At 42.5% G+C, this 12,586-nt stretch overlaps 1 protein-coding gene across 2 annotated transcripts; it reads left to right on the top strand.

Moving 5' to 3' along the window:
- Positions 1–1,456: 1,456 nt before the first annotated feature.
- On the top strand, positions 1,457–12,081 carry LOC127607260 (25-hydroxyvitamin D-1 alpha hydroxylase, mitochondrial). 2 transcript variants are annotated; one of them, XM_052075397.1, is made up of 9 exons: positions 1,457–1,944; positions 3,032–3,222; positions 4,958–5,148; positions 6,366–6,566; positions 7,328–7,488; positions 9,133–9,299; positions 9,379–9,433; positions 9,548–9,745; positions 10,539–12,081. In XM_052075397.1, the coding sequence occupies exons 1-9, from the start codon at positions 1,726–1,728 to the stop codon at positions 10,650–10,652; spliced, it is 1,497 nt and encodes a 498-aa protein (XP_051931357.1). In that variant the 5' UTR covers positions 1,457–1,725; the 3' UTR covers positions 10,653–12,081. The 2 variants fall into 2 exon arrangements, with proteins under 2 accessions (XP_051931357.1, XP_051931356.1); XM_052075396.1 differs by having other exon boundaries at positions 1,461–1,944; positions 9,379–9,460.
- The last annotated feature ends 505 nt before the right edge of the window (positions 12,082–12,586 follow it).

The following is a 12,586-nucleotide window of genomic DNA, read 5'->3' as shown; positions in this document are numbered from 1 at the left end:
CTCATGGAGCAGAGAAACGACCAACGATTGCCGGTCAATCGTGGAGCAGAGAAACAACGAATCACAGTCACATTCACAGCTCTTGTCAATTTCCAGTGAACTTAGAATGCATGTTTTGGGAATGAGGGAGGAAACCAGGGTCTCTGGAGACAACCTAAGCAAACACTCAGAATCTGCTCTTTGCTGTCCAATGCAGTTGAGGAATTTACCTATTTATACAGTATATTGTGAAAACCAAGGAACCACTGGGCGGACGCGTGTCGCAACACAGACTAACTCTTCGTGTTAAATAGAAAAACCTCCAAGTGAAATACGTAGAACTCTTGAGGACAAAAATGTAAATGCGGTATTCTCCTTCCCGCCCAGCCTCAGTGCATGAACTGATGAAGTTCTAGTTGCTGTCGATTCTTTGTCTTGATAACACAATAACCTAAATTCATGCGACTTTTCACAGGCAAGCACGAGGATAACGTTGCATGCGCCGCAGAGGAAGGCTGGATTCAGGATTGACACTCTGACCCCCCCCCCCCCCCCCCCCCAAAACTATGAGGCCAAAAACAACAGTGTTATATCGAATAGTCTATCCATCTACAACAGATTTTCTGTTACGCATAGAAATCATTTTATGCCCCCGCTCCCCGCCATTCATTTATCTGAAGAAACTGATCTTGTTGATGATTTAACTAATGATTAAGAACAAAAATACCCAAATGCAACACTTATTTTCTGTAAATGTAAATTTTTCAAATGGCCACTTATACAACATTCCTCGGAAATCACAATGCTCCCATCATCGCTGCACTATTTTTTGGAACAGGCCAGTGGGCTACTCACGTGGTCGTTGGGGGCCACCTGTGCCTCTCAAGGACCACTTTGGTGACCCCGTTACAATGTAGCCAAAAAGTGTTGCTTGGTTTATGTATTACAGTGAAAAGGCCCCACTTTGTTCAGCTGATGTTTGCCAAAATTGTCCAAGCTAGTGGAAGGACACCATCCCATATATGCACCCATGCTGCCGAAACTCGTTTCAAGCTAAGCTACGTTTTTTTTTTATTTACCCGCTTCCCACCGTGGAGTTCCTGATTTAGAATTGCTGTTGTTCTTGTTTGTTGATATCTTTCCCAGCATCAAATGGGGTGCTTTCTGTATGTTACCAATCTGCAAATGGGTCAAACGTCTCCAGTGTGAACAGCACCCTGCAGTGGCAGCGTCCCAATGATGTAGCGAGTCCTTTTTTTTTTTTTCTCACCACATTCGCCTTGAATGGCCTTCATGCACAAATGCGTGATAACTAAATGTGTCAGCCTGCGGGTCTGGAGGGGAGGGGGCGGGGGGGAGCAAAGTGCTCGAGATAAGCCGGTGTCTCTCGCTCCAGCCCCCTTGACCCCCGCCCCCCGCGCCCCCACCACCTTCATCAGACACGCTAGCAAGTAAATCGTGTATTATTTATCTGGAGCTCCACGTGTGCTGCCTCACGGGGATGGTCCTTGTTCCTTGTTCGGCTCGATGATTGGACACACCTCCATGCGCAAATCGTCTCATCCAAGCGGAGGCGGGACCTCGGCCTCGCACACACCCACGATTGACACCCCCCCCCCTCTCCCCCCAATCCGAAAATGTAGCGCGTTATCTCCGCGGGTTCGAGGAGCAGGTTGCGGGGTTATAAATAGAGCCTCCGGACAGACGGGGGAGAGAAAATGAGCATCGGCGCGCGGCGACCGCTCCATGATCTCCGTGAGAAGGATGCTGCAGCAAGCTCTGAGAGTGTCCGGCCGGAGCGCTTTCCCCCTCCTCAAGTGGGCGGAAAGGTGGGCTGAGGGGGCAGCGGTCGGTCCGGACGGGACGACGGTGAGGAGCCTGGACGACATGCCCGGCCCGTCGGTGCTCGGCTTCGCCTGGGACTTATTCGCCCGCCGGGGACTGTCCAAGTTGCACCAGTTACAGGTAGGAGTACGTTCCACATGACTGCACCCAAAGTGAAGAGCAGCGGGGTTATTTGATTGCATGATGCAAATAGACCACATTATGTGTTAAGTTTTTTGGGGTTATTTCTTGAAAACGAGTGGTTATCAATTAATCATCATTTCATTTAATTTATCATTTAAATGCAAATTCCAAATGCACTTCCTGGCTGTATCCAGGATCGTGCCTATAAAAATACTGATCCCCCAGTTGTGAGTCAAGGAAATAATAATTGAACAAGATGCTGCTCTGTGATTTTCAGAGCTTTAGAGCTGCATGATATAATAATAAAGAGAGTTGTGTATAATACTCTCTTGCTAAAATCAAATTATCAGCTCATGCAGTTTAACGATTACTCACTGTTCAGTGATCACCTTCTGACAGACAAAAATAAACTATGTTTAGGAGAGCCTTATCTTGTATCTTGCATTCCACTGTGCAGGTGTGCCAATTTGCTATTGCCAAGAAGACTACACACTTACTGCATGCTCTTAAGTTTTGATCACTAGATGAACTGTGCCCCTCCTCAGTGATGTGCCAACAACTCTGATTTCCAATTAGTACACAGGAACTTTTGAGGTGAAATGCTCATTACCTAAATTCCATTTTTTATTCTGTGTGAACAGAACCATAACTTTAACTCATTCAATGCCAGCCATTTTCAGATCCTCCTTCCCAGATCCCACGTGAAACGAGCATAAAAATATTAAAAATACATGCCTGGGATAGAATGTGTGAATTCTTAAAAGACACAAAAATCAACCTCAGGGAATGAAAGAGATGTTTGAAGGCTTTAGGCAGGTAATTATAAAAAAATACCTTTCAGGACTATGATGGCTACATTGTGCAGTCCTGTAAAATTCCCCCCACCCAAAAAAAAAAAAATCAAAAGTTTGACATTTTCTCATGAAGAATGCCTAAAACGTTTGTGTCGTGGGATAAATCTGCTGTGGCCGCTGAGCAATAACAATTCTCAGTAGCCATGGAATAATGTCAGAGAAGTCACTATCTTTAGCTGGAAAAGCTCCAGATGCACACAAGCGTGCTAGTTTCATGTTTCACGTCCCAGCTGGAGGGAGTGCAGCGGTACGGCCCCATGTGGAAGGCGAGCTTCGGCCCCATCACGACGGTCCATGTGGCTCATCCGGCGCTCATTGAGCAGGTGCTGAGGCAAGAGGGCCAGCGCCCAATGCGCTCTGACCTTTCCTCCTGGAAGGACTACAGGAAGCTCAGAGGTCAACACTATGGACTGTTGACATCGTAAGTGCTCTTATAATGTCAAACTAAGGTGAATGACATTACAGAAGGCTACATGTGATCCTGTTCACCCAGGGGGAAAACCGAAGGTTGTGCCACTAAGTTGCCCCGATTACCTCCACGAACCTTTTTCTACACAAAGCACCGTATACAACAAACAAAATACAAAAACGTCTTACAGCCAAGCGGCAAGTGCATGAATAGGCCTAAGTTTGCCAACGCACTTGTAATGACATATTTGACCACGCGGAAATTTACGTCGGGCGACAATTAGTTTCGCCTCAAACCGCTCTGAATTATTGATAGGAACCAAAAATAAAATGACATGCAAATAGAAAATGCTAATGTGAGGTAGCTACACATTCCGTTCCAACTGTAACATGGAAGTAACAATTTTCTTGTACAAATTACGGTCTCCTCCCAAATAGATCATTCCTGCAAATAGACGCCTGGTCCGGTGGTATCTTTCACTGGTCACTCGTGTTAAGTTTATCACCCATTTTAAAATTTAGTCTCAGTTGTAGTCTTCAGTTTTTAATTTCAATCGTGTTTGTTAGTTTTTTATTTTGGTCAAGTTGTAGTCAACAAACAAACTGTCAACATTTTCGTCTAGTTTTAGTCAGGACAATCATTTGACCCTTTTATTATATTTTCATGTCCACACACATTTCATGTATGGTATGAAAATGTAGGTAAAAGTTGTTTTCAATTAAGTGTAACAAAATCAACATCACACACAATTATATCAACTAGCGGCTACTATCGCTACATGCTACAAGCTAGTAAGTCAGCCATGTTATTGTTGGAACATTATACTTGTTGATTTGATGCTATTTTATAAACAAGCACCACCAAACTTTTTGCGGACCACAATGTCTTTGTGCCGACCTGCGGCGTTTCTCTTAAGTCGTGTTTCATCCAGTTACCTTGTGTCCACATTCTAACCCTTCGACACTGTACTAAAATCAAGCAGAATGATTGTTTGTTTGTTTGTTTTTCCGTCCACTTCTATGAGGCGAAAATGTGTCCATACATCGCATCTCCTCTTTCTCGTGGGCCCCATGCAAAGCATGGCCATGAATCGCGCGAGAACTCGCCACCTAGGATTATTTTGCCGTGAATCATGCGAGAACTTGGTCGTGAACTAAAATGTCCATGGATTTTAACCCATTCTTTACTTAACTCATTCTGTACCAGCCAATTCTGGACCAAGTCTAAAAAGACGTTTAAAAACGTCTTTGGGAGTGAATGAGTGAAATACATTTTCCTCTCGTATTAATTAGCCCACAAAAATTATTTCTTATTTAGTCCTAGTTATTGGTTCTTGTGAGAGATTTTGTTCTCGTTTAGTCCAGTTTTCGTGCAGTGAAAAATGTGTGTTGACAAAAAGTTTCGTTTTCGTTAACGGAAGTAATACTACTGGCCACTATTGGGAAATACATAATGCTTACATGCATATACACAGTTTCTGTTCATTCGGGGTGAGATCTAAGTGTGTGGGCCTTGCTAACTAAACATTCAAACCTCCTTTTTGTGTCTTCTGTACAAACTCGCATCTCATCAAGTCGTAAAGCCAACTTGAATTCAGCCACTGCAGATCCCCACACGGTAAAAATGAGATGGCGCCTTCATTATTTAGGAAACATGCTTGGTGTCTGTTACCTTCTTCGTTTTTTTTTCTCCCCCAATACAATCCCAATAGATAATCGATGATGATGTTGATTTGTGTTGTGCTCAGTGAAGGCGAGGAGTGGCAGGAGGTTCGAAGCCTCCTTGCGAAGCATATGCTGCGGCCCAAGGCGGTCGAGGCATACGACCAAACCCTGAACAGTGTGGTCAGTGACCTCATCGCCAAACTTCGCCTCCGCAGACATCCCGAAGGCCTTGTGACTGACATCGCAAGGGAGTTCTATTATTTCGGCCTTGAGGGTGAGGTTCAACAGAGTTTGGAGGACTGTTTCGTGATGAATCTGATAGTTTGAAACATGTGCGCATGGTAAAGCCTGACATGACCCATTTTCTTTTTCACTTTTTCACTGATGTAGCGTCATCATGTTATAGATAACTGACTGACTAACATAGCCTGTCTCCATGGAAATGGAGGCCAGATTTGAAGGGTGGATTTGAAGGTCGTGTGAATTTCGACACCCGTGCATGGTCGAGGCGCATCAGAAGTTACGTCATGAGGCAGACAGCTTTTGCCTTTTAAGGATTCAGCCTACAAATTTGGAGACAGCTTGTATTACACTACAGCCTAGTTTTATTGACAGTAATATCCTCCATTGTAATCCTACTTTTTAGGCCTACAAACAGTGACAGCCATAGGTTCACTTGATAATGTATATATTTGGGCATTATCGTTGATTTAATTTGCGAGATGATGAATTAAGTTTGTTGCAAGATTTTTTTTTTTAATGTGAACCCACAAAGTTGAGAGGCACAGTGGATGACTGGTTAGCATTCCCCCCCTCATCCTGCAGAGCTGCAGGGTTCGATTCTGGCTCTGGCCTTCCAGTGTGGAGTTTGCATGTTCTCCCCGTACCTGCGGCAGTTAATGGAGCACTCTAAATTGTCCCTAGGTGTGATAGTGAGCGCGAATGGTTGTTCGTCTATGGGTGCCCTGCAATTGACTGGCAACCAGTTCAGGGTGTACCCCGCCTACTGTCCGAAGACAGCTGGGAGAGGCTCCAGTACACCCGCGACCCTCGTGAGGATATGCGGATTAGCAAATCGATGGTACATTGTTTCACTCTTTGTTAAAATAAACAATTTGTCAAATTAGTGGTGTTTGTATGATTCTAAAAGTCTTTTTTGTAATTAAGTGCTGTGAATGCCATTAAAAAACTTGCCTATAGAGTCAATTTCACTGATTGCGAAGGTGGTCTGGAATGTAACCTCTCGCGATGGAGTGGGGATTACTGTTTATCTTGTCACATGAGCTCTTATAAAATCCAAACGACTCAAAAGTAAATCTCTCATGCAATACTTTTTGGACCACGAGATGATTAAAGACACGTGTTTCATCACATTTGAGTGGCCATCAAACCATTCATCAACTGCTGTCTGCTCTGTGCCAATGCAGTTTTGTATCAGTGACAGGTCTTGACTTGAGTTTTTTTTTCTTTTCTTTTCTTTTTTTTTGACAGGAATCTCCTCCGTGTTGTTTGAGTCCAGAATCGGCTGCCTGGAGCCAGTGGTTCCCAAAGAAACAGAGCTCTTCATCGAGTCCATCAACACCATGTTTGTAAAGACGCTTCTTACCATGGTCATGCCAAAATGGTTACATTGGCTATTCCCCAAACCTTGGGACATCTTCTGTCAGTGCTGGGACAACATGTTTGAATTTGGTAGGTTCCTTTGGGGTTTTGAGATTACGCAACTGCCGGGGTACGAAATGATTTTAAATCATCAAATCATGTTATCAAAAAAGGATGAATCAGCATTTATGGTATGTTGTGTGAAGGTCCAGATGAAGTTTCGAAACATTGTAAAAGAAAATCAACGTTTCCACTTTGTGTAATGATTTCTCTTGCGTGCTCCTCAGCTCCCATTTGGCTATTGCTGTTTTCCACCGAGAGCTGGGTTGTTATCTACCCTTGCTCCTCCACATGCATGCCCATCTGAGGAATGCAAACATGAACATCGAACATGTTTAAAATAATCACGCTCATCCAAAGTAGATCAGCAAGCCAGAGATTATCGTCCTCAAACTGCACGCACTACAAAACATGGGAATGTAAAGGCTGGATTATGATTCATGATGTCATCTCTTTTCTCCTTAAATTAAGAATGACATGTTTAAATTCTGTTTATCAGTAAATAAACTAAAATTTCGCTCATTGGTTGTACAGCAAACGTAATTCTTGAAAGGCGAGTGGTTCATAACCATCGTCACCACGTTGTTGTTTTTTATTTTTTATTTTTTTTACACTTGCTCAAAAATAATGATCAATCAAAACGGATTACCTATCTCATTAATTACCAACTATTTTACTGCTATTCATTAGTGTGCTGTGAGAGATGACGATATGTGCCGCGGAAATGTTGGAAAGCGGTGTTGTAATGTTGCAAATCGTTCACATGCTGCGCCTTTGTGCTACTTTTCCAGCTAAAGGCCACATTGACCATCGCCTAAGGGAAGCGGCGAAAAAAAGCAATTGCGAAAAAGTGAAAGGCCACTACCTGGCCTACTTCTTGGCCCAGACAGATTTGCCCATGAAGACTGTTTACAGCAATATCACAGAGCTGCTACTTGCAGGCGTCGACACCGTAAGTATTTTTGTACCTGGGTCTTCCGAAGGGACTGTGTAATACCATCACGATCGCGTTGTGATTATAGAAACCATTAATGATGTCTGATATTGGAAGGTACTAATACGAAAAACGAACTATGTTCGATAACACAGTTTTTCAGACCGATATCATTACGAGTGTACAACTCTTGAGGACTCACTGATACTGATACCAAGTAACTGATACCACTAGTACTTTTGCTTCATAAGATTTCTCTTAAACCAATGATCAATTTAAACAAAGACCTGATTGATTTCTGGCAAAAGGCAGAACGGTCGTTCTGCAATAAAGAAATTAACTCCTCAATCAAACACAATCAACTAACTCTGAATTTAGGATTAATTGTAACGAATGTACAACAGTGTGAAATAAAGCTGACAACTCCCTGGGTTTTAGTCAAAAATAAATTGAAGTGCAAAATAAGATGATGCTATGAAGTGTCATGCTATCAAGTGTCAATGTAAACATTTCATAACAGCCAATATTGATGACAATAAATTTTTTCCACATGTTCAAAATAAGGAATATATCAAATGGATAAAAAATAAGATATTATAGAATAAAACCATCCAGAGAGAAAATACCATTCATGTTCCAAAATATACGTACATACAAGTACAAAACAGCAGTCAACCTGTCTAGAACTCTGTACAATACACACGAGTAAGCAAAAGCTCTGAGTTGACTGAACTGCATTCACCAAGAAAAATTGACGTTATTAATCCACTGAGTAATATCAACAATTTATTGTTCTCAGTCAATGATAGCAGCCAAATCTGCTAAATAAGTATATGAATGAAATACCATCATGGAGAAAGTCAATATACCATCCAAACTGAGTTAGCAAATGAACATAAATTTTCATAGCAACACAATAATAAAGCACTCTGAGCAGGAATAAACATTATTAACATACAACTGATTACAAAAATTGCAATTTAATGAGAATAGGAGAGGATTTACAGGGATGCGGTTCATTTTTAAACATGTTCCGTCAACCATAGATAAAACAAATAAAGGATATCTTATTATACCATTGACGTTCTGCCATAAACGGACACAAGAGGGCGCTTTGGTTTTAGTGACCGGTATCGACATGAAAATAAGGCAGAGAGAGGACCATCGCGCAGATGTGTATTTAGAACCGAGACTCGGCGCTTGGAATTGAAGTGGATTTACATGCGACAGGAGAAGTGAACCCCGAACCAATCTCTTTTTTCATCAATGGACGCTTCAGCTTCTTGGTTACTTTCAAACTTAGCTTGGAGCAGATGTATGTCAGCTGGGATAGGTTCCAGCAACTCCCCGCGACCCTCGTCGGGATAAGCGATGTTGAAAATTCATTCATTCATTCATTCATCTTCCGTACCGCTTGATCCTCACTAGGGTCGCGGGGGGTGCTGGAGCCCATCCCAGCCGTCTCCGGGCAGTAGGCGGGGGACACCCTGAATCGGTTGCCAGCCAATCGCAGGGCACATAGACGAACAACCATCCACGCTCACACTCACACCTAGGGACAATACAGAGTGTTCAATCAGCCTGCCATGCATATTTTTGGAATGTGGGAGGAAACCGGAGCATGTTGAAAATTGATGTATTGTATTTTTGTGTTATTTTCAGATATCCGGCACAATGTCCTGGTCGCTGTACGAGCTGTCGCGTCACCCTGCGGTGCAAGCGTCACTACGCAATGAAGTTCTAAGCGTCCTGGAAGGCAGGAAGGTGCCTCAGGCAGCGGATGTAGCACGCATGCCTCTTATGAAGGCTGTAGTCAAAGAAGTGCTCAGGTACGATTGCTCAAAAAAAAAAAAAGCCATGTTGGAATGGGCAACTTTGATCATGCTCAAAACTGGGGGCTTTTTACAGGTTGTATCCGGTGATTCCTGCGAATGCTCGAGTCATCACTGAGAGAGACATCCAGGTTGGAGGCTACCTAATTCCTAAAAATGTGAGGAGTTTTTAAAGGAGTCTGATAAAATTCAGTCGAATCATCATCACCATCAAACTTTTTTAACGCTAAAATCACACCTTCCAGACCCTGATTACACTGTGCCACTTTGCGACATCGCGCGATCCGACCGTGTTTTCGAATCCAAATGAGTTCCTGCCGCACAGATGGTTGACAAAAGACCAGAGTCATCACCCATACGCCTCTGTGCCTTTCGGGGTGGGAAAACGCAGCTGCATAGGCCGACGTATTGCGGAGCTGGAACTCTACCTCGCTATCGCCAGGGTGAGAACACGCTTATTTTTGTTCCTTCAACATGCATCTGGATTGATGAATTTGGAATGGTGTCAAACTACACTGTACCATAAGGAGGAATGTTTTAAACTATTGTGTAAATGGGATGTTACTTATATCGAACTTTTCTACCTTTGGTACTCGCTTTACACTATCTTTCATGTTTATTGAATAACATTTCATGATTTTCAGCATGATTTTCAAAGATAGCAATGCTTTGATTTGACTGATACTGTCATAGATTTTTAACCCCCCCCCCAATATATATATATATATATATATATATATATATTGGGGGGGGGAAGAGCTAAATCTCCAATCAGCATTTTCCACCAAAAATGAGGGCTGGATCTCCATCCAAAATTTAAAAATCTTGAAAGATTACATTTCATGTAATAATCCACAATTTATTTTTAAATCGTTGTATCATTTTCTATCATATATTTTTTTCTTTTTCCATCATATCATTCATTTTACTTACCGTATTTATTTCTTATCTCCAGTGGCAGTTTCTGGTATGTGCAATATGTGCGGCTGCACAGGGTGGCACTTCGGAGGGTGCTGGGGGTGGGGGGGGGGGGCAGTAAATGCGCCTAAAAATGCTGCATGAAATCATTTTTTTATTGTCAATCATGATCGTTTGTAAGGGGAAATTGCACCCCCTGTGGAGCCCCTCGCTGTTGAAAAGCGAGAAGAAATAGTGCGTGTGCGTGTGCGTGTGTGCGCATCATGTGGTTTTCATGTATGCTAATCAGTCTCTGTTCTGTGTTTCTGGTCTCAATAGATCCTGATAGAGTTTGACGTGCGGCCAGACCCGAATGGGGTTTCTGTGAAACCCATGACACGGACGCTGCTCGTTCCTGAAAATGTCATTAACCTGCAGTTTGTTGAACGATGACTCACTCCTCTGAGCGGGCTGAGTTACGTCAAAGTGACCACAGCTCTCAAGAGCATAAAGCACGTGGGCAAGCGGGGACCTTTTCAGAATCATGTCAGAAAGGCTAAAAGGCCCACAAGACACTTCTGGAATTGAGTACAGCGGCCCAGGCGCTCTATGGGAGTTTAGCTTGCCTTTAGTTTGTGGTCATGCATATTTGCACAAAGTCAGAGCTCACACGAATGTCGTTTAACAGATTCTCCTCAGACCACGTTTCATTTTTTCTTTTTTTTTTTTAAATAACTCAACATGTTAATCCCTAGGAGCTGACTTTTGTTTTTGATCAAATGAAACAGGAGTGATTAAGAACTGAGTTCATTCATAGTGTGACCTCCCTTATCAAGTACATAGGGCTGGGCGACTTTCAAAAATTATTCTCATTTCTAAAACGTTTTCCCACAGGGAATCAGGGCCATCAATGAATTCTAGGCTCATAATGTCATTATCATGCAAGCTTTATCAACTGTACAGGTAGTGTTTTTAAGTACAATTTTCTTATTCTTAAATCACATTCACAAATGTTTAAAAAAAAAGGTGACTTCTGTCAAATAAAACTGAATACAGCAAAAAATACTCACCCTGTGAAAAAATAGAGGGCGCACAAGTTGTGTGCAGAGCGATACCAGTTACCGAGTGGAGTTTTATACTGTCCTAGTAGTAATAAAATGTTATTTACATAAGGATCTGCTAAGTAAAATTCATTTGTGTTGTTTTTTGATATGTTATTATTTGTGCTGCTTAGTTGAGCAGCCAGGTGATTTTATTTTTTAGAGGAAATTTTATTTACAGTTATGTGGCTTTCACCCCTTTTTTTGCCATCACAGTTCATCTTTGCCGACATCACACACACAGAAAAAAAACCACGTGCCAAAATGATAAGAAACTGTTTTGTTCAATGTCACATGTGACGATTGAACTCCAGGTTGTGTTTAACTTTTGGGATTGTCTTGATTAAACCCCAAATTGTGTGACGATTGGGGGCATTCCACTTTGGACCTTCCGCTGGACATGTTTTGTGAAATCACAAGGAGCATCACAAAAAGAGATTCAGGCATGGTCAAAATGATGACTGGACACTTGCAATTTTGATGTGTTTATGAAAAACATTGTCGTAATGCGGTTATGTTGAAAAAACAAAAAGATTGGTGATGGGGTTCTTTTGAAAAATCTGCAACCAACTGGCAGCTGTTAGAAGAGGTCTTTCCAGAAACACAATCATGGTGCAAAGATTTTGAATTCACTTTGTATATCTGACTGTACTGTTAGGGCAATTCTTACTTTTTTTTTTTTACACTTTGGAAACGGAGCAACATTAGTGTCTGAATTCTGTATTTATTGTAATTTAACATGGAACTTTGAAACTACATGACAATAAATCACAGGTACATGAGCACTGATCAGTGTGTGTGTGTGTGTGTGTGTGTGTGTGTGTGCGTGTGCGTGTGTGTGTGTGTGTGTGTGTGTGTGTGTGTGTGTGTGTGTGCGTGTGTGTGTGTGTGTGTGTGTGTGTGTGTGTGTGTGTGTGTGTGTGTGTGTGTAAGTGTTGTGTCCAAGGACCGGCAACCCGAGGCCCAGGCCAAGGCCAAGGGCTTGACTCAGAGGCCAAGGCCAAGGACTTGGAAAATTTTCCGAGGCAAGGCCAAGGCCAGGGACCAAGGGACCATTATTGACTCCAGCTGTAACGCAAATTACTTGGTTCAAACAAACATTCTAGTTCGACCGCACGAACGTGACGACTGTGCAAAAAATAACTAAATAAAAGACACCGCTGTTACAGAAAGGCTTTACATGCTATTTAAACTGCCGATCGCGAACGCAACAAACCGTGATTGAAACTAACTGTGATGCCGCTCTTTATAGGTTGCACTAACTGATACCTGTCAGTGGCAGACCCG

The sequence above is a fragment of the Hippocampus zosterae genome, chromosome 9 (genome assembly GCF_025434085.1).
Source record: "Hippocampus zosterae strain Florida chromosome 9, ASM2543408v3, whole genome shotgun sequence".
In the NCBI taxonomy this organism is placed as follows: domain Eukaryota; kingdom Metazoa; phylum Chordata; class Actinopteri; order Syngnathiformes; family Syngnathidae; genus Hippocampus; species Hippocampus zosterae.
This window is presented reverse-complemented; position numbering and strand designations above follow the sequence as displayed.